This window comes from Hyla sarda, unplaced genomic scaffold (assembly GCF_029499605.1).
Source record: "Hyla sarda isolate aHylSar1 unplaced genomic scaffold, aHylSar1.hap1 scaffold_81, whole genome shotgun sequence".
Taxonomy (NCBI): domain Eukaryota; kingdom Metazoa; phylum Chordata; class Amphibia; order Anura; family Hylidae; genus Hyla; species Hyla sarda.
Genome location: NW_026610836.1, coordinates 52,448 through 72,704, shown reverse-complemented (window position 1 = coordinate 72,704; position 20,257 = coordinate 52,448). Strand labels below are relative to the sequence as shown.

Genomic DNA, 20,257 nt, shown 5'->3' with positions numbered 1-20,257 from the left:
TGTAATGAGTGTTGGGGATGTGTGGCTGGTCATGTGTGATGAAGGTTTGGGGACATCTGGCTGGTCATGTGAGGAGGGGTTGGGGATGTGTGGCTGGTCATGTAATGAGGGGTTGGGGATGTGTGGCTCGTCATGTGTGAGGAGGGGTTGAGGATGTGTGACTGGTCATGTGTGATGAAGGGTTGGGGACATCTGGCTGGTCATGTAATTATGGGTTGGGGGATGTGTGGCTGGTCATGTGTGATGAGGGGTTGGTCATGTGATGAGGGGGTGGGTGGCTGGTCATGTGTGATGAGGGGTTGGGGACATCTGGCTGGTCATGTGTGATGGGGGGGATGTGTGGCTGGTCATGTGTGATGAGGGGTTGGTCATGTGATGAGGGGGTGGGTGGCTGGTCATGTGTGATGAGGGTTTGGGGATGTGTGACTGGTCATGTGTGATGAGGGGTTGGGGGATGTGTGGTTGGTCATGTGTGATGGGGGGGATGAGTGGCTGGTTATGAGTGATTTGGGGGGGGATATCGGGCTGTAACAGGGGTGGCTGCATGTTGTTGATGGGGATGAGGGTGGGTGGGTGTGGCCGCTCATTGGTGATGTATGGATTCTTCACCATCTCACCCTCTTTGCCCCCCATTATCTCCCCCTTCACCCTTCTCTTGTAGTGCACTACTGTTATGGCTGCAGACATGGATGTGCGCGGAGGAGGCAGCAGGTCTGGATGGTTATCTGCATATACTGTAAGGTGATGGCCGCGGCCCATGATGCACAGCTCCTCACAGCTAGTTCAGTAGGTTGCCCTGCTCCTGAGCCCTGGTCAGGCTATCCTTCCTATGCAGATGGTGCACACCCATCCGTTTGGGGCTCCGGTGCGGACGACCACTCGGAGGTTTCTCCGTCAGTATCTCCAGATCTTCCTGCTCCTCATGAGTCTCCAGAATGTGATCTCCATCCTCCTCCTCCTCGATGTCTTCAGGCAGCGGCGGTTCCACCAGGTCATCCTCCTCATCCACAGCTCCAGACAGGAGATCCTGGGCCTCCTCCTTGGAGAATTCCTTGCCGTACTCATTGGGGATTTGTCCCCTCTTAGTCCCGGTGTTCTCCTTTTCGGTGCTGGAATCCCGGCTGCTCATCCAGCTGCTCCCGGAGGTCTCCCGCTCAGAAAAGGCTTGTGCTGCACGGCTTAGTTCCTGCATAGAGCGGCTGAACCTCTGCTGCAGCTCCAGTGCGGTGTCACGACTAAAGGATGTGCGGTGCGTCAAGGACCCCTCTGAGCTGGGCGCCGCCTTTTCTACAAACATCCTCTGCCAGTTAGCCAGCATGTCCTCCTCTGAGCTGGCGGAGCTGGGGGCGGTGCTGCTTAGAGGAGATCGGGCCGGATTGTCAGCACTTCGTGCCCGTTGTGGGTAGCTGCCTGATGATGCCGGACTGTTTGGGACAGTGCGGTGCCGGTCGGGGCTGCCCTCTTCACCCTGCACTAGGCTGAGTGAGATAGCCTGCCGCGTGGCATAGGTGCAGTTCGGCAGTGGACTGTTTTTGGGGATTCGCACCTTTTCATCAGAAAACTCTATGACCTTACGTCCCGGGTAAAGAGGGTGTGGGGGTGGTGGAGTTGGGTAGGGACTGAGTTTTTCGAAGGCTGGAGGGTCTTCAGTGGTACTGTCTACGCTCCCTTGTTTCTGGAGGACACCGTTCTGGTGCTGACCACACCCACTCATATCTACATGCACAAAGACGTCCTCTGCTGTGGGGCCACTGCCGCTGCTAGACGTGGCAGAGTTAAGAATAAGCGATTCTGGCTTTTCCAGTACACGGGCAATGACTGAGGTGGGCACCACGTCCGAAAGTGACAGACCAGGAGGAGGAGTGTCCTGCCCAGACCCAGGGGAGGAGGCGGAGCTCTGAAGATGCTTACTGACCATGTCCTGAAGTTTGTACGGTAACTGGGGCAAAAAGGAAAGAACATAAGTCAGTGAGAAACAACTGCCCTAAACAGGAGGAGTCACGAGCACTAAGGATGAGGAGCCCTGACCCCAGGGAGCCCTGTATCCCGGGACCCCTGACCATGTCCTGCTGCTTGTGAGGTAACTGGGGCAAAAGGAAAGAACAAGAGTCAGTGAGATACAACTGCCCTAAACAGGAGGAGTCACAAACACTAAGGATGAGGAGCCCTGACCCCGGGGACCCCTGAGGAGCCCTGACCCTGAGGACCCCTGACCATGTCATGCAGCTTGTACGGTAACTGAAGCAAAAAGGAAAGAACATGAGTCAGTAAGATACAACTGACCTAAACAGGAGGAGTCACAAACACTAAGGATGAAGAGCACTGACCCCCGGTGAGCCCCGACCCCCAAGGAGCCCTGACCATGTCCATACTCACATCTGCAAACTTATGGTTGCGGAAGTGTGACTTGTTACATTTCAGCAGCTGGACGGCGAGGTTACAGTCCTGCCTGTAGCGCTCCTGCCAAAAAGATGAGTGTGTGAGTCAATCAGAAGGTAAGTGCGTCCACCCCTGACCCCAGGACCCATAAACAATAAACGACCACAATCATTGGACTGGTTCTGAGCACTGTGGCCCTCACACATACGTTTAGCTCCTCCAGCTTGTTGATGGTCGTCTTGGCGTCAAGCAACTTATTGGTCAGCTCCACAATCTCCCAGTCCAGAGTCTTCCGGTCCAGCTCCGCCTTCTTAATCTACGAGTGATAAGAGGAAAGCGGTGAGTGCCACTGCCAGGCAGGTCAGAGGGCGGGAGAGGAGCAGCCATGAGGAAACGTCATCTCATACACAAGACATACAAGAGACGGAGCGTGTCAGCCATACTGAGGGAAGGACAAGTGAGGTGAAAGGTGTCACAATTAACCCCAAGACTGCCAGAGGAAGACGAGAGAGTAGGGGCATTCCGGAAAGCCGGACAGACGAGACAAGTATTCCCTCCCCCAACTACAATCCCCCAGTGGTAATATTGCCTCCTCTACCCCCCCCCCCCCCCCACCACCACCACTTCCAACAGATTCCCCCCCAGTGCTACCAAACGCAACTGAATAGATCCAGCTCTGGCTGAATGAGGCCTGTGACCGCGCAAAAGAGAAAGAGAGAGAAGGTTACATTGTAGTGGAGCTCAACGTGCTGTGTCCACCACTCAGCCACCACAACCACACACGGGACCACACCTCCCTCCAATCACCAGGGCCTCATCTACTCCACCTCCCCCCAATCACCAGGGCCTCATCTACTCCACTCTACACCATCAACAGGACCTCATCTACTCCACTCTACACCATCACCAGGGCCTCATCTACTCCACTCTACACCATCACCAGGACCTCATCTACTCCGCTCTACACCATCAACAGGACCTCATCTACTCCACTCTACACCATCACCAGGGCCTCATCTACTCCGCTCTACACCATCACCAGGACCTCATCTACTCCACTCTACACCATCACCAGGACCTCATCTACTCCACTCTACACCATCACCAGGACCTCATCTACTCCACTCTACACCATCACCAGGACCTCATCTACACCATTCACCAGGACCTCAGCTACACCATCACCAGGGCCTCATCTACACCATCATCCGGGCTTCATCTACTCCATCACCAGGGCCTCATCTACTCCACCTACACCATCACCAGGGCCTCATCTACACCATCACCAGGGCCTCATCTACTCCATCTACACCATCAACAGGGCCTCATCTACACCATCAACTGGGCCTCATCTACTCCATCTACACCATCAACAGGGCCTCATCTACACCATCAACTGGGCCTCATCTACTCCATCAACAGGGCCTCATCTACACAATCAACAGGGCCTCATCTACACAATCAACAGGGCCTCATCTACTCCATCAACAGGACCTCTTCTACTCCACTCTACACCATCACCAGGGCCTCATCTACTCCGCTCTACACCATCACCAGGGCCTCATCTACTCCGCTCTACACCATCACCAGGGCCTCATCTACTCCACTCTACACCATCACCAGGACCTCATCTACACCATTCACCAGGACCTCAGCTACACCATCATCCGGGCTTCATCTACTCCATCACCAGGGCCTCATCTACTCCACCTACACCATCACCAGGGCCTCATCTACTCCACCTACACCATCAACAGGGCCTCATCTACTCCATCTACACCATCAACAGGGCCTCATCTACTCCATCACCAGGACCTCATCTACTCCACTCTACACCATCACCAGGACCTCATCTACACCATCACCAGGACCTCATCTACACCATCACCCGGACCTCATCTACACCATTCACCAGGATCTCAGCTACATCATCACCAGGGCCTCATCTACTCCACCTACACCATCACCAGGACCTCATCTACTCCATCTACACCATCACCAGGGCCTCATCTACTCCAGCTACACCATCACCAGGGCCTCATCTACTCCATCATCACCAGGGTCTCATCCACACCATCACCAGGGCCTCATCCACACCACACCATCATCAGGGCCTCATCTACTACCTCTACACCATCACCAGGGCCTCATCCACTCTACACCATCACCAGAGCCTCATCTACACCATCACCAGGGCCTCATCTATTCCATCTACACCATCACCAGGGCCTCATCTACACCATCACTAGGGCCTCATCCACTCTACATCACCAGGGCCTCATCTAGTCTACACCATCACCAGGGGCTCATCCACTCTTTCTACACTATCAAAAGGGCCTCATCTACTCCACTCTACACCATCACCAGGGCCTCATCTACTCCACTCAACACCATCACCAGGGCCTCATCCACTCTTTTCACCAGTCCACTCTGCATCCTCTACTGGAGATATGAGATGTACGAAGGACATATCTGCCTGACACTCCGGCTGTTGGTAGAGCAGGGCAGGTGTGGTGCCAGGGTCTCACCAGGGTATGTAACTTCTCCTCCAGGTCCTGGTTGGTCCTCTGGGAGGCGGTGTAGCTGTTCTGTAATCTGGAGGACGGGAGGTAATGGTGGGACGGAGGTCACAGATGACAGACTCACACACGGCCGCACTCTAGGGCATTTACCTGCGGAACTTGTCTTTGAGTTTCTCCAGTTCCTCCCGATTCCGCGCAAGCTCCACCTCTAGATAATGCCGACTGGCATCCACCTCGTGCTCCATGGCCTCCATTTTGGTTGTGGTGTACGCCAAGCGCCTGCGCAGCTCATCATTCTGGTGCTGCAAAAAGCTGCAGGAAGGAGGAAATGAGTCACATGATCAGAGCGAGGGGAGGCGGAGTAACCACACCGCAGAACCCGTTGGCACTATACAAGTAACAGGAACAATCTCTGTAGCCGTCGTCCAGACTAATCCCCCTGTCTAGTTCCCAATATAACCAGTATAAAGTGGCCCATATTGGTTGTTCCCAGCTATTACTATAAGTTATTAACAGCAGGGGAAGGGGTTAATGTTCTGTAAGAGAAGATGCTGAACATCGGAACCACTGCTGGGTTACAGCTGTGCAGAGCAGCAATGATGTGCGGGTGTACGGTGTAGTAGTGATGTGCGTGTGTACGGTGTAGTAGTGATGTGTGTGTGTACGGTGTAGCAGTGATGTGTGTACATTTTTTTAATAATTTTTTTTCTTCTTTTTAATGCGGCAGAATTTTTTTCTCTCCTCTCTGGCTCCAATTTATTCTCTGCTCCCCCACCCCCTTATACTGCTTCCCCATTGGTGAATTAAAGGCAGGGGCATCGCATGTGGCTGTTCCTCCCACGACGCTTCCCGCCGTAGAGGAGCTCTTGCATGAGCAGCAGCAGGATCGTCTGCCCGCCCGGCCACCTGCCAACCTGTGCACCCTCCCGGCTACTTGCCAGTCTGCCTGCCCGGTGTCCACAGCCACCAAAGTAAGTTCTTTGCCAGAGGGGTTGGGGGCGAGGTGGTGAAGATACTAATAATGATGATTTTTTGGGGGGTGGGGGGTTAATGGTACCTGAGGCGGAGATGATAGAGAGAGGACGACTGAGGTGGAGAGGACGACTGAGGTGGAGAGGACGACTGAGGTGGAGAGGACGACTGAGGTGGAGAGGATGACTGAGGTGGAGAGGAGGATTGAGGTGGTGATGAGGTCCTGCTAAATACAAGCAGCGCACAGCCCCTCCCCCCTCTATCACTGTCAGCTATGAAGCACCTTTATTGTATTTTCATATAGGAAAAAAAAGGCGTACCTGGTTAGTGTGAAATCTGGACTTGCTTCTGCTTGCACAGAATGTGAATTTGGGGCCTAATTCTTGGAAAACGCCCCCACATTTATTCCTCAACAGAGCAGACTGATCTATCACACCTCAGTTCCTTCACCTGCTCTTCTTCCTGAAGGTTAAATTGTGCAGTGGACAAATCTGCAGCAAAGGGATTTCTAATCCAGTCATATGACTCGGAAGATAATGAAGGAAAATAATGCTCAAGGTTCTCCGAAACTACCAATTGCTAATTCAATAACTTCTTCATTATGCTGACTGTCCCTAACAAGCTGATTTAACAGAGGAAACGTCTCAATATTTCCTGAACAGAGGTCTCTTTCACAAATTTTAATTTTATTCTGAAAAGCCAGAAGTTTGTCTGTGGCGGTGAGCAGATTTTCCTTTGGCCCCTGCATGCTGGTGTTTAATTTGTTCAGATGTTGATATATACCAGCCAGGAAGGACAAATTCTGCACAAATTCATTATCATCCAAGAGGCTTTCAAATCTTCCCCCATTGATGTTCCTAAAAAGACTTGGATAAGCAACTCGTTTCGAAGTTGAAATACTCTTCCACCTGACATCAGTTTGCTGAAGGAGGGTAACATGGTCTTTGTGCAGATTTTCACACAACAGGGAAAAGATTTGTGACGGGAAGGGACGCTGCATGATGAGGTTGATCATGTCCATGGTGGCATTGAGAACTTGTTTGAAGAGGGATGGTGATCATTTTGGTATATTTCCAGTGACAAGTGTGACAAAGCCTTTTAATAGACCCACCAATTCAGGGAGCTCCATCTGTGTAAATTCAAACACAGCTATTCCAGGATGTCACTTGTTTATAAGCCGTCTGTTGATTCATCAACTAGATTGGACAACTTACTGTTCTGCAGCTTTTTGGACATGGCATTTTCAATATAAAGTACTTTTCCACTACCATTCACGCTTTCCTTCCTAGGATGTATCTCGCTTTCATTTTGCAAGGAGGCAGTATTGAACTTTACAGCAATTCTGTGACTTTTCAGGGGTTTTTTTTCCGACTACCCCCTCCCTACTAAATAACTCACCTCTTGAGCCCTTTCACTGTCTGTCACTGTATAATCGTGTTGTCTTTGTCTCACTCATCTGTATTTCATCCTAACTCTTTCTATCCTTGACGTTCTGTCAATTCTTTCTGTACTTGGCCCTGCTTAATCATCACTTTTTGTCTTCTGTACCCTGCTTTCTTTTCAAGTAACCGAACATTAATGCTACCAGAACTAACTCTCTAGCCTAACAAAAGAGAATAGAAAATAAATGTGTGGCCTTCCACAAGATGGCCCCAGAATGCACCAATTCTTTCGATGATGGACCGTGTGTGGCCAATCATTGATACCATTGGTGCAGATGGAGCCTCCCACTCCTCCTTGCCCTCAGTAAGTTAATTATATTTAAATATGTTACATTTGTTAAGTTTTGTTTTTAGAAGTAGGTTTTCTTAAGAATTAAGTTTTTGTTTAGAAATAAGTTTTGTTTAGGTCGGATTAGTTCTGTTTTTGAATTAAGTTTTCTTAGTAATTAGTTAAGTTTACTTTGATTTTGCTGCTGCAGGAAAGAGAGGAGAAGAGTGAACACAGGTGTGATGGAAAAGAAAAGTCTTTATCAAAGTCACCGAGACTTTGCTAAACTGTTGACTGACTTTCTTTTCCATCACACCTGTGTTCACTAATCTCTTCTTCCCGTAGATACGACACCGCTCATTAAAGGGGTATGCCGCTGCTCAGCATTTGGAACTAACTGTTCTGAACGCTGGAGCCGGCGACGTCATAGCCCCGCCCCTCATGACATCACACCTGCCCCCTCAATGCAAGTCTATGGGAGGGGGCGTGATGGCTGTCAATCCCCCTCCCATAGACTTGCATTGAGGGGGCAGGCATGATGTCATGGGGGGGGGGGGGGGGGGCAGGACTATGACCTCACAAGCTCCAGGCACCGGCTCCAGCGTTCAAAACTGTTTGTTCCAAACGCTGAGCAGTGGAGTACCCCTTTAAGGATCACCCTGCACGCAAGGAGACCGAAGTGGACCCTACTTGGCCAAATAATTGACCTGTTCTGAGAGGTGAGATGTGAACAATTGCAATGGAAGGAGATAACATGTGTTAACCTGGTTTTCTTGGATTGCAGGGTACTGGGACTTTACTGACTTGTGTGTTCACTCATATCTTCTTCTTCCCGCAGATAACAGAAGGAGCCAACAAAGATCAAAAGTGCTGGTAGGTACCGCATCAAATTGAAACACCACATTTACACAAAGTTTACACTTGAGGTCCAGGAGGAGCGGAAGGCCCCAGCCCAGCTGCCAAGTACAGAGAGAATGGCCGCAGGGCCAGGTACAGAGAGAATGGCCGCAGGGCCAGGTACAGAGAGAATGGCCGCAGGGCCAGGTACAGAGAGAATGGCCGCAGGGCCAGGTACAGAGAGAATGGCCGCAGGGCCAGGTACAGAGAGAATGGCCGCAGGGCCAAGTACAGAGAGAATGGCCGCAGGGCCAAGTACAGAGAGAATGGCCGCAGGGCCAAGTACAGAGAGAATGGCCGCAGGGCCAGGTACAGGAAGAATGGCCGCAGGGCCAAGTACAGGAAGAATGGCCGCAGGGCCAAGTACAGGAAGAATGGCCGCAGGGCCAAGTACAGGAAGAATGTCCGCAGGGCCAAGTACAGGAAGAATGGCCGCAGGGCCAAGTACAGGAAGAATGGCCGCAGGGCCAAGTACAGGAAGAATGTCCGCAGGGCCAAGTACAGAGAGAATGTCCGCAGGGCCAAGTACAGAGAGAATGGCCGCAGGGCCAAGTACAGAGAGAATGTCCGCAGGGCCAAGTACAGGAAGAATGTCCGCAGGGCCAAGTACAGGAAGAATGTCCGCAGGGCCAAGTACAGGAAGAATGTCCGCAGGGCCAAGTACAGAGAGAATGGCCGCAGGGCCAAGTACAGAGAGAATGTCCGCAGGGCCAAGTACAGAGAGAATGGCCGCAGGGCCAAGTACAGAGAGAATGGCCGCAGGGCCAAGTACAGAGAGAATGGCCGCAGGGCCAAGTACAGAGAGAATGGCCGCAGGGCCAAGTACAGAGAGAATGTCCGCAGGGCCGAGTACAGGAAGAATGGCCGCAGGGCCGAGTACAGGAAGAATGGCCGCAGGGCCAAGTACAGAGAGAATGGCCGCAGGGCCAAGTACAGGAAGAATGGCCGCAGGGCCAAGTACAAGAAGAATGGCCGCAGGGCCAAGTACAGGAAGAATGTCCGCAGGGCCAAGTACAAGAAGAATGGCCGCAGGGCCAAGTACAGGAAGAATGGCCGCAGGGCCAAGTACAGGAAGAATGGCCGCAAATCTGTAGTTTATTTTGAAAGACTTTTGAAAGGACAGTGACAGTTAGTGAAAAGGGTCAAGAGGCGAGTTATTTGGTAGCAGAGCTAGTTGCCAAAAAAATGAAAAGTCAAACAATTGCTGAAAGTTTAATGCTGCCTGTTTGTAAAATGACTGTGAGAACCATGCTAGGAAGGCGAGCAGAAATAAATGGAAGTTGACAAAGTCCCTCTTTCAGACAATACTATTAGTAGGAGAGCACTTGACATGTCAAATGATATAGAAAATGTCTTGTCCTAAAAGCTGCAGAACAGTAGGTTCACCCTTCACGTTAATGAGTCAAGAGACATCACAAACAAGTGCCATCTGCTGGCCTTTGTGCGTTTTGTCAATGATGGTGAAATAGTCGAAGATTTCTGCTGCCGTAAACAGCTACCAGAAACAACGAGAGGCAGAGATATCTTCAATATTTTAGCTTCCAATTTAGAATCTTACAAGCCATCCTGGAATACATGTATTGGAAATTGTCCTTCCTGGCTGGTATATATCAAAATCTGAACAAATTAAACACCAGCATGCAGGGGCCAAAGGAAAATCTGCTCGCCGCCACAGACAAACTTCTGGCTTTTCAGAATAAATTAAAAATTTGGGGAAGAGACCTCTGTTCAGGAATTCCTGAGATGTTTCCTCTTTTAAATGAAGTTGTTAGGGACAGTCAGCATAATGAAGAAGTTATTGAATTAGTAATCAGTCATTTGAAATCCTTGTCAGAGAACCTTCAGCATTATTTTCCTTCATTATCTTCCGAGTCATATGACTGGATTAGAAATCCCTTTGCTGCAGATTTGTCCACTGCACAGTTTATCGTTCAGGAAGAAGAGCAGGTGAATGAGCTGAGGTGTGATAGATCACTGAATATTACATTTAATGAGGTCAATACCGACATTTCCTGGCTTTCGATTCAACAAGAATTTCCCACAATATCTCAATGAGCTGTAGACATCCTCGTTCAAGTCTAAACATCATATTTGTGTGAGCAAGCATTCTCGTGTCTAAAAAATATTAAAGGGGTACTCCGCTGCTCAGCGTTTGGAACAAACTGTTCAGAACGCTGGAGTCGGCGCCGGAAGCTTGTGACGTCATAGCCCGGCCCCCTCAATGTAAGTCTATGGGAGGGGGCGTGACGGCTTTGAGCCGGCGGGATGTGGAGTCATGAGGGGGTGGGGCTATGACATCACGAGCTCCTGGCGCCAACTCCAGCATTCGGTACAGTTTGTTCCAAACGCTGAGCAGCGGAGTACCCCTTTAAGAGTAAGCAGATGAACTGTTTGCTCTTTGTTGAGGAAGAAATGTGGGTGTGTTTGTCAAAAATTAGGCCCCAAATTCACATTCTGGGCAAGCAGAAGCAAGTTCAGATTTCACACTAACCAGGTACGCCTTTCTTTCCCATTAGATAAAACAATTCAGATGCTTCACAGCGGACAGTGATAGAGGGCTATTGTTTACTGGTTGCATTTATCTGCTTTTTGTGCATTGTAGACTATTTAGTAGGGGAGAAAAAAGTAGAATATTGAACTGAGGAGTGTGGATCACATTCTGTGATGTAACAACTAATCTTATTTTCAATCCTGACAGAATATCCTGCCGTCTGTCAGGGAGTCTTTGGGAACAACCATTTTCAGGACAGAACTATTTAACCCCTACAAAGGGAAGTGTTTTTTCTCATTTTAAGTGTTACAATGCTACTAATAATATAGCTGTACTGCATACTGTTAAAATAGCTGTATACTACTTACATTGGTTTTTTAGAGGCATTTTTCAAGATTTTTTGGCTAGGGGTGCCCCGGGCGAAGAAAAGGTTGGGAAACACTGGTGTACGGTGCGGCAGTGACGCGAGTGTACGGTGCGGCAGTGACGCGAGTGTACGGTGCGGCAGTGACGCGAGTGTACGGTGCGGCAGTGACGCGAGTGTACGGTGCGGCAGTGACGCGAGTGTACGGTGCGGCAGTGACGCGAGTGTACGGTGCGGCAGTGACGCGAGTGTACGGTGCGGCAGTGACGCGAGTGTACGGTGCGGCAGTGACGCGAGTGTACGGTGCGGCAGTGACGCGAGTGTACGGTGCGGCAGTGACGCGAGTGTACGGTGCGGCAGTGACGCGAGTGTACGGTGCGGCAGTGACGCGAGAGTACGGTGCGGCAGTGACGCGAGTGTACGGTGCGGCAGTGATGCGAGTGTACGGTGTGGCAGTGATGCGAATGTACGGTGTGGCAGTGATGTGTGTGTACAGTATAGCAGTGATGCGAGTGTACGGTGTAGCAGTGATGTGTGTGTACAGTATAGCAGTGATGCGAGTGTACGGTGTAGCAGTGATGTGTGTGTACAGTGTAGCAGTGATGTGAGTGTACAGTGTAGCAGTGATGTGAGTGTACGGTGTAGCAGTGATGTGTGTGTACAGTATAGCAGCGATGTGTGTGTGTATAGTGTAGCAGTGATGTGTGTGTACAGTGTAGCAGTGATGTGAGTGTACAGTGTAGCAGTGATGTGAGTGTACGGTGTATTGGGTCAGGGGGTATGGGAGTTGGGGTGTAATATGAGGAGGTAACTTACTGGATTCTGTCGGCTTCGGTCACGGGATCCTGTGAACAGAGAGGAGAAGGTCAGTGACAGCGCTGGGCAGAGGCAGCAGTAACACAGATGATGGGGGGCAGCAGTAACACAGATGATGGGGGGCAGCAGTAACACAGATGATGGGGGGCAGCAGTAACAGATGATGGGGGTCAGCAGTAACACAGATGATGGGGGGGCAGCAGTAACACAGATGATGGGGGGCAGCAGTAACACAGATGATGGGGGGCAGCAGTAACACAGATGATGGGGGGGCAGCAGTAACACAGATGATGGGGGGCAGCAGTAACACAGATGATGGGGGGCAGCAGTAACACAGATGATGGGGGGCAGCAGTAACACAGATGATGGGGGGCAGCAGTAACAGATGATGGGGGTCAGCAGTAACAGATGATGGGGGCAGCAGTAACAGATGATGGGGGGCAGCAGTAACACAGATGATGGGGGGCAGCAGTAACACAGATGATGGGGGGGCAGCAGTAACACAGATGATGGGGGGCAGCAGTAACACAGATGATGGGGGGCAGCAGTAACACAGATGATGGGGGTCAGCAGTAACACAGATGATGGGGGGCAGCAGTAACACAGATGATGGGGGGCAGCAGTAACACAGATGATGGGGGGCAGCAGTAACACAGATGATGGGGGGCAGCAGTAACACAGATGATGGGGGGCAGCAGTAACACAGATGATGGGGGGCAGCAGTAACACAGATGATGGGGGGCAGCAGTAACACAGATGATGGGGGGGCAGCAGTAACACAGATGATGGGGGGGCAGCAGTAACACAGATGATGGGGGGGCAGCAGTAACACAGATGATGGGGGGGCAGCAGTAACACAGATGATGGGGGGCAGCAGTAACACAGATGATGGGGGGCAGCAGTAACACAGATGATGGGGGGCAGCAGTAACACAGATGATGGGGGGCAGCAGTAACACAGATGATGGGGGGGCAGCAGTAACACAGATGATGGGGGGGCAGCAGTAACACAGATGATGGGGGGCAGCAGTAACACAGATGATGGGGGGCAGCAGTAACACAGATGATGGGGGGCAGCAGTAACACAGATGATGGGGGGCAGCAGTAACACAGATGATGGGGGGCAGCAGTAACACAGATGATGGGGGGGCAGCAGTAACACAGATGATGGGGGGCAGCAGTAACACAGATGATGGGGGGCAGCAGTAACACAGATGATGGGGGGCAGCAGTAACACAGATGATGGGGGGCAGCAGTAACACAGATGATGGGGGGCAGCAGTAACACAGATGATGGGGGGCAGCAGTAACACAGATGATGGGGGGCAGCAGTAACACAGATGATGGGGGGCAGCAGTAACACAGATGATGGGGGGGCAGCAGTAACACAGATGATGGGGGGCAGCAGTAACACAGATGATGGGGGGGCAGCAGTAACACAGATGATGGGGGGCAGCAGTAACACAGATGATGGGGGGCAGCAGTAACACAGATGATGGGGGCAGCAGTAACACAGATGATGGGGGGCAGCAGTAACACAGATGATGGGGGGGCAGCAGTAACACAGATGATGGGGGGCAGCAGTAACACAGATGATGGGGGGCAGCAGTAACACAGATGATGGGGGGCAGCAGTAACACAGATGATGGGGGGCAGCAGTAACACAGATGATGGGGGGCAGCAGTAACACAGATGATGGGGGGCAGCAGTAACACAGATGATGGGGGGCAGCAGTAACACAGATGGTGGGGGGCAGCAGTAACACAGATGATGGGGGGCAGCAGTAACACAGATGATGGGGGGCAGCAGTAACACAGATGATGGGGGGCAGCAGTAACACAGATGATGGGGGGCAGCAGTAACACAGATGGTGGGGGGCAGCAGTAACACAGATGGTGGGGGGCAGCAGTAACACAGATGGTGGGGGGCAGCAGTAACACAGATGATGGGGGGCAGCAGTAACACAGATGATGGGGGGCAGCAGTAACACAGATGATGGGGGCAGCAGTAACACAGATGATGGGGGGCAGCAGTAACACAGATGGTGGGGGGCAGCAGTAACACAGATGATGGGGGGCAGCAGTAACACAGATGATGGGGGGGCAGCAGTAACACAGATGATGGGGGGGCAGCAGTAACAGATGATGGGGGGGCAGCAGTAACACAGATGATGGGGGGGCAGCAGTAACACAGATGATGGGGGGCAGCAGTAACACAGATGATGGGGGGGCAGCAGTAACACAGATGATGGGGGGGCAGCAGTAACACAGATGATGGGGGGGCAGCAGTAACACAGATGATGGGGGGCAGCAGTAACACAGATGATGGGGGGCAGCAGTAACACACATGATGGGGGGCAGCAGTAACACACATGATGGGGGGCAGCAGTAACAGATGATGGGGGGCAGCAGTAACACAGATGATGGGGGGCAGCAGTAACACAGATGATGGGGGGCAGCAGTAACACAGATGATGGGGGGCAGCAGTAACACAGATGATGGGGGGGCAGCAGTAACACAGATGATGGGGGGCAGCAGTAACACAGATGATTGGGGGCAGCAGTAACACAGATGATGGGGGGCAGCAGTAACACAGATGATGGGGGGCAGCAGTAACACAGATGATGGGGGGCAGCAGTAACACAGATGATGGGGGGCAGCAGTAACACAGATGATGGGGGGCAGCAGTAACACAGATGATGGGGGGCAGCAGTAACACAGATGATGGGGGGCAGCAGTAACACAGATGATGGGGGGCAGCAGTAACACAGATGATGGGGGGCAGCAGTAACACAGATGATGGGGGGCAGCAGTAACACAGATGATGGGGGGCAGCAGTAACACAGATGATGGGGGGCAGCAGTAACACAGATGATGGGGGGCAGCAGTAACACAGATGATGGGGGGCAGCAGTAACACAGATGATGGGGGGCAGCAGTAACACAGATGATGGGGGGCAGCAGTAACACAGATGATGGGGGGCAGCAGTAACACAGATGATGGGGGGCAGCAGTAACACAGATGATGGGGGCAGCAGTAACACAGATGATGGGGGCAGCAGTAACACAGATGATGGGGGCAGCAGTAACACAGATGATGGGGGCAGCAGTAACACAGATGATGGGGGGGCAGCAGTAACACAGATGATGGGGGGCATCAGTAACACACATGATGGGGGGCAGCAGTAACACACATGATGGGGGGCAGCAGTAACACAGATGATGGGGGGCAGCAGTAACACAGATGATGGGGGGCAGCAGTAACACAGATGATGGGGGGCAGCAGTAACACAGATGATGGGGGGCAGCAGTAACACAGATGATGGGGGGCAGCAGTAACACAGATGATGGGGGGCAGCAGTAACACAGATGATGGGGGGCAGCAGTAACACAGATGATGGGGGGCAGCAGTAACACAGATGATGGGGGGCAGCAGTAACACAGATGATGGGGGGCAGCAGTAACACAGATGATGGGGGGCAGGCGGCGGACATGGCCCTTTGTGTGGTTTCTCATCCTGATGACGTCTCTGCATATTCCGGGGGGCTGTACCCCCCAATCACTCTCTATAATGTTCTCTTATTTTCCTTGTACATCACACAGCAGCAGATTCTTCAATCAGGAGTCTGGTAGAGCTGGGTGAGGTAGTCTACAGGGGCTGCGCCATTACAGTGATCGCTCACCCAGCTTTCCCACAACATGATATAACCAAGTGACCATTATAAACTGAGCTCTGCTACATCTCCCCACCCTCACCAACGCCTCCCCGCCAACATCTCCCCACCCCCACCAACGCCTCCCCGCCAACATCTCCCCACCAACGCCTCCCCGCCTTCACCCAACGCCTACCCTTCCCCACCAACGCCCCCCTCCCCCTCACCTACGTCTTGCCCCCCTCCCCTCACCTACGTCTCGCCGCCCTCCCCCTCACCTACGTCTCCCCGCCCCCACCTCACCAACGCCTACTCTCCCCAACCAACGCCTCCTCCCCCTCCCTCACCTACGTCTCGCCGCCCTCCCCCTCCCTCACCTACGTCTCGCCGCCCTCCCCCTCCCTCACCTACGTCTCGCCGCCCTCCCCCTCCCTCACCTACGTCTCGCCTCCCTCCCCCTCCCTCACCTACGTCTCGCCGCCCTCCCCCTCCCTCACCTACGTCTCGCCGCCCTCCCCCTCCCTCACCTACGTCTCGCCGCCCTCCCCCTCCCTCACCTACGTCTCGCCGCCCTCCCCCTCACCTACGTCTCGCCGCCCTCCCCCTCTCTCACCTACATCTCGCCGCCCTCCCCTCACCTACGTCTCGCCACCCTCCCCTCACCTACGTCTCGCCGCCCTCCCCCTCACCTACGTCTCGCCGCCCTCCCCCTCACCTACGTCTCGCCGCCCTCCCCCTCTCTCACCTACGTCTCTCCGCCCTTCCCTCACCTACGTCTCGCCGCCCTCCCCTCACCTAAGTCTTGCCGCCCTCTACTTTGTAGGATGTGATAACCTTTCGTCCCCCAAACTGTTTCAGATGGAAAGGAAATGTTTCAGAAAGGAAAATGGGCGCAGTTAATCAGGTATGATCAGGGGAGGAGCAGGTTCTCCGTGCAGGAGCCGGGATAGCTGGGTGACCACCCACTGTGGAAGCGGCTTGAGACATGGGGCCCGGACCATAAGAAAGGAACAGAGCAGAGGGATGAGGCAGGTTGAACGCTGCTGGGGGCACTAACCTTCAAAGAAGGCGAGGTCCTGGGTGAGGGGCTTTTGGCCTCAGGACTCCAGTAAGAAGCAGATGATTGGGACTCTGTGTCCAGGTAGCTCTGATCCGATGGGGTCTGACAGCGCTCCAGGGGGTGAGCCTGCTCCTGCCTCCTGCGGTGACCCAGGGACACCCCCCTGCGATGCCCTGTCCTCATCCCATGCCCCTCATCTGGTTGGGCCCCACAGCCGTTTCTGGGTGATCTGACATGGGGGGCCTCGTCGTCGGCCCCTCTCCTCTGGGCGCTCTGCAGGTTGGTGGGGCTCAGCACCCGGGAGGTGATCTCATCCAGGAACCTGGAGAAGTTGGCTTTGTCCTGCGAGGATTTGGGGATGGGGGACAGGGTTGAGGGGGAGCGCAGCTTGTCGGGGCGGCCGGTGCTCAGGGGTCCGGACTGCTTCAATATGCTCTTCAGGGGCTGACCGCTGGACCAGTGCTGGACTTTCATAGGGGTCAGGACCTCGGCGGGCTCCTTGAAGACCAGGCTGCGCTCCAGGCTCCGGCTCTTGCCCTCCTGCTTTCCAGCATCTGACACGGCAATGTTCTCCTCGCTGCGGCTTAGGAACCGACGTAGTCCCATAAGCCGCTTGGATTTCCCCACCTTCCCCTTCCCCCGGAGGGACTTGACCCTCCGTAGCAGCGTCCTCGGCCTCCTACCCGTCCCCTCCCATTCCACTTCCTTATCATTGCTGGAGGCGATGGACCAGGAGGAGGAACAGCTCAGGTTACAGGGGTCTGAGGTGTCCAGCTCCACCACCTCGGCTCTGCTGAAACATGTGCGCTGGAACCCGGCCACTCCACCTGCGGTTACCTGACTGCTCGCCTGCTCCGTCACCTCCTCATGCAGTCCGGGTGGCTCATGGCGGACCTCACGGTGCTGCGGCGGAGCCTTGCGGTACGGCTTCTTGGAGGGAGCTGCGCTGCTCATCCTGAGATCAGCGGACACCGATCCTACGGCAAAGAAAACGGGTCAGGGGCAGCAGAGCCAGCACAGCGCAACACAGTCACAGCCGGGGGCAGAGTATTGATCCCTCCAGGGGGAGGCGCCACTCACAGGGGAAACATCAATAGACCCCAAAGAGAAACATCACACGGGAGGGGCTGACCTCACATCATACACCGGACCCCGGAGCTGACACTACACACAGAGGACACTGTACAGGACACACAGGAGAGGCTGACCTCACATCATACACCGGACCCCGGAGCTGACACTACACACAGAGGACACTGTACAGAACACACAGGAGAGGCTGACCTCACATCATACACCGGACCCCGGAGCTGACACTACACACAGAGGACACTGTACAGGACACACAGGAGAGGCTGACCTCACATCATACACCGGACCCCGGAGCTGACACTACACACAGAGGACACTGTACAGAACACACAGGAGGGGCTGACCTCACATCATACACCGGACCCCGGAGCTGACACTACACACAAAGGACACTGTACAGAACACACAGGAGAGGCTGACCTCACATCATACACCGGACCCCGGAGCTGACACTACACACAGAGGACACTGTACAGAACACAGGAGAGGCTGACCTCACATCATACACCGGACCCCGGAGCTGACACTACACACAGAGGACACTGTACAGAACACACAGGAGAGGCTGACCTCACATCATACACCGGACCTGACACTACACACAGAGGACACTGTACAGAACACACAGGAGAGGCTGACCTCACATCATACACCGGACCCCGGAGCTGACACTACACACAGAGGACACTGTACAGTACACACAGGAGAGGCTGACCTCACATCATACACCGGACCCCGGAGCTGACACTACACACAGAGGACACTGTACAGAACACACAGGAGGGGCTGACCTCACATCATACACCGGACCCCGGAGCTGACACTACACACAAAGGACACTGTACAGAACACACAGGAGAGGCTGACCTCACATCATACACCGGACCCCGGAGCTGACACTACACACAGAGGACACTGTACAGAACACAGGAGAGGCTGACCTCACATCATACACCGCACCCCGGAGCTGACACTACACACAGAGGACACTGTACAGAACACACAGGAGAGGCTGACCTCACATCATACACCGGACCCCGGAGCTGACACTACACACAAAGGACACTGTACTGTACACACAGGAGAGGCTGACCTCACATCATACACCGGACCCCGGAGCTGACACTACACACAGAGGACACTGTACAGGACACAGGAGAGGCTGACCTCACATCATACACCGGACCCCGGAGCTGACACTACACACAGAGGACACTGTACAGAACACACAGGAGAGGCTGACTTCACATCATACACCGGACCCCGGAGCTGACACTACACACAGAGGACACTGTACAGAACACACAGGAGAGGCTGACCTCACATCATACACCGGACCCCGGAGCTGACACTACACACAGAGGACACTGTACAGAACACACAGGAGAGGCTGACCTCACATCATACACCGGACCCCGGAGCTGACACTACACACAGAGGACACTGTACAGAACACACAGGAGAGGCTGACCTCACATCATACACCGGACCCCGGAGCTGACACTACACACAGAGGACACTGTACAGTACACACAGGAGAGGCCGACCTCACATCATACACCGGACCCCGGAGCTGACACTACACACAGAGGACACTGTACAGGACACACAGGAGAGGCTGACCTCACATCATACACCGGACCCCGGAGCTGACACTACACACAGAGGACACTGTACAGAACACACAGGAGAGGCTGACCTCACATCATACACCGGACCCCGGAGCTGACACTACACACAGAGGACACTGTACAGAACACAGGAGAGGCTGACCTCACATCATACACCGGACCCCGGAGCTGACACTACACACAGAGGACACTGTACAGAACACACAGGAGAGGCTGACCTCACATCATACACCGGACCCCGGAGCTGACACTACACACAGAGGACACTGTACAGAACACACAGGAGAGGCTGACCTCACATCATACACCGGACCCCGGAGCTGACACTACACACAGAGGACACTGTACAGGACACACAGGAGAGGCTGACCTCACATCATACACCGGACCCCGGAGCTGACACTACACACAGAGGACACTGTACAGTACACAGGAGAGGCTGACCTCACATCATACACCGGACCCCGGAGCTGACACTACACACAGAGGACATTGTACAGAACACACAGGAGAGGCTGACCTCACATCATACACCGGACCCCGGAGCTGACACTACACACAGAGGACACTGTACAGTACACAGGAGAGGCTGACCTCACATCATACACCGGACCCCGGAGCTGACACTACACACAGAGGACACTGTACAGTACACACAGGAGAGGCTGACCTCA

General features: G+C 53.5%; 2 protein-coding genes across 3 annotated transcripts in view; one reads left to right on the top strand and one right to left on the bottom strand.

The window, feature by feature from the left end:
* Positions 1-410: 410 nt before the first annotated feature.
* TJAP1 (tight junction associated protein 1) overlaps positions 411-20,257 on the bottom strand; it is a 69,046-nt gene continuing 49,199 nt past the window's right edge. For both annotated transcript variants that reach the window (XM_056554620.1, XM_056554621.1), the window contains exons 4-10: positions 17,698-17,837; positions 12,152-12,180; positions 5,052-5,213; positions 4,908-4,974; positions 2,588-2,695; positions 2,377-2,460; positions 411-1,939 (exon numbers count right to left, since the gene is read on the bottom strand). In XM_056554620.1, coding sequence (XP_056410595.1) covers positions 779-1,939; positions 2,377-2,460; positions 2,588-2,695; positions 4,908-4,974; positions 5,052-5,213; positions 12,152-12,180; positions 17,698-17,814 — 1,728 coding nt within the window. In that variant the 5' untranslated portion in view covers positions 17,815-17,837 and the 3' untranslated portion in view covers positions 411-778. The remainder of the gene's footprint in view (positions 1,940-2,376; positions 2,461-2,587; positions 2,696-4,907; positions 4,975-5,051; positions 5,214-12,151; positions 12,181-17,697; positions 17,838-20,257) is intronic.
* Positions 8,180-20,257, top strand: part of LOC130347136 (uncharacterized) — a 47,636-nt gene continuing 35,558 nt past the window's right edge. The window contains exons 1-2 of the mRNA XM_056554622.1: positions 8,180-8,302; positions 8,422-8,456. The gene's annotated coding sequence lies outside the window, so the exon portion shown is untranslated. The remainder of the gene's footprint in view (positions 8,303-8,421; positions 8,457-20,257) is intronic.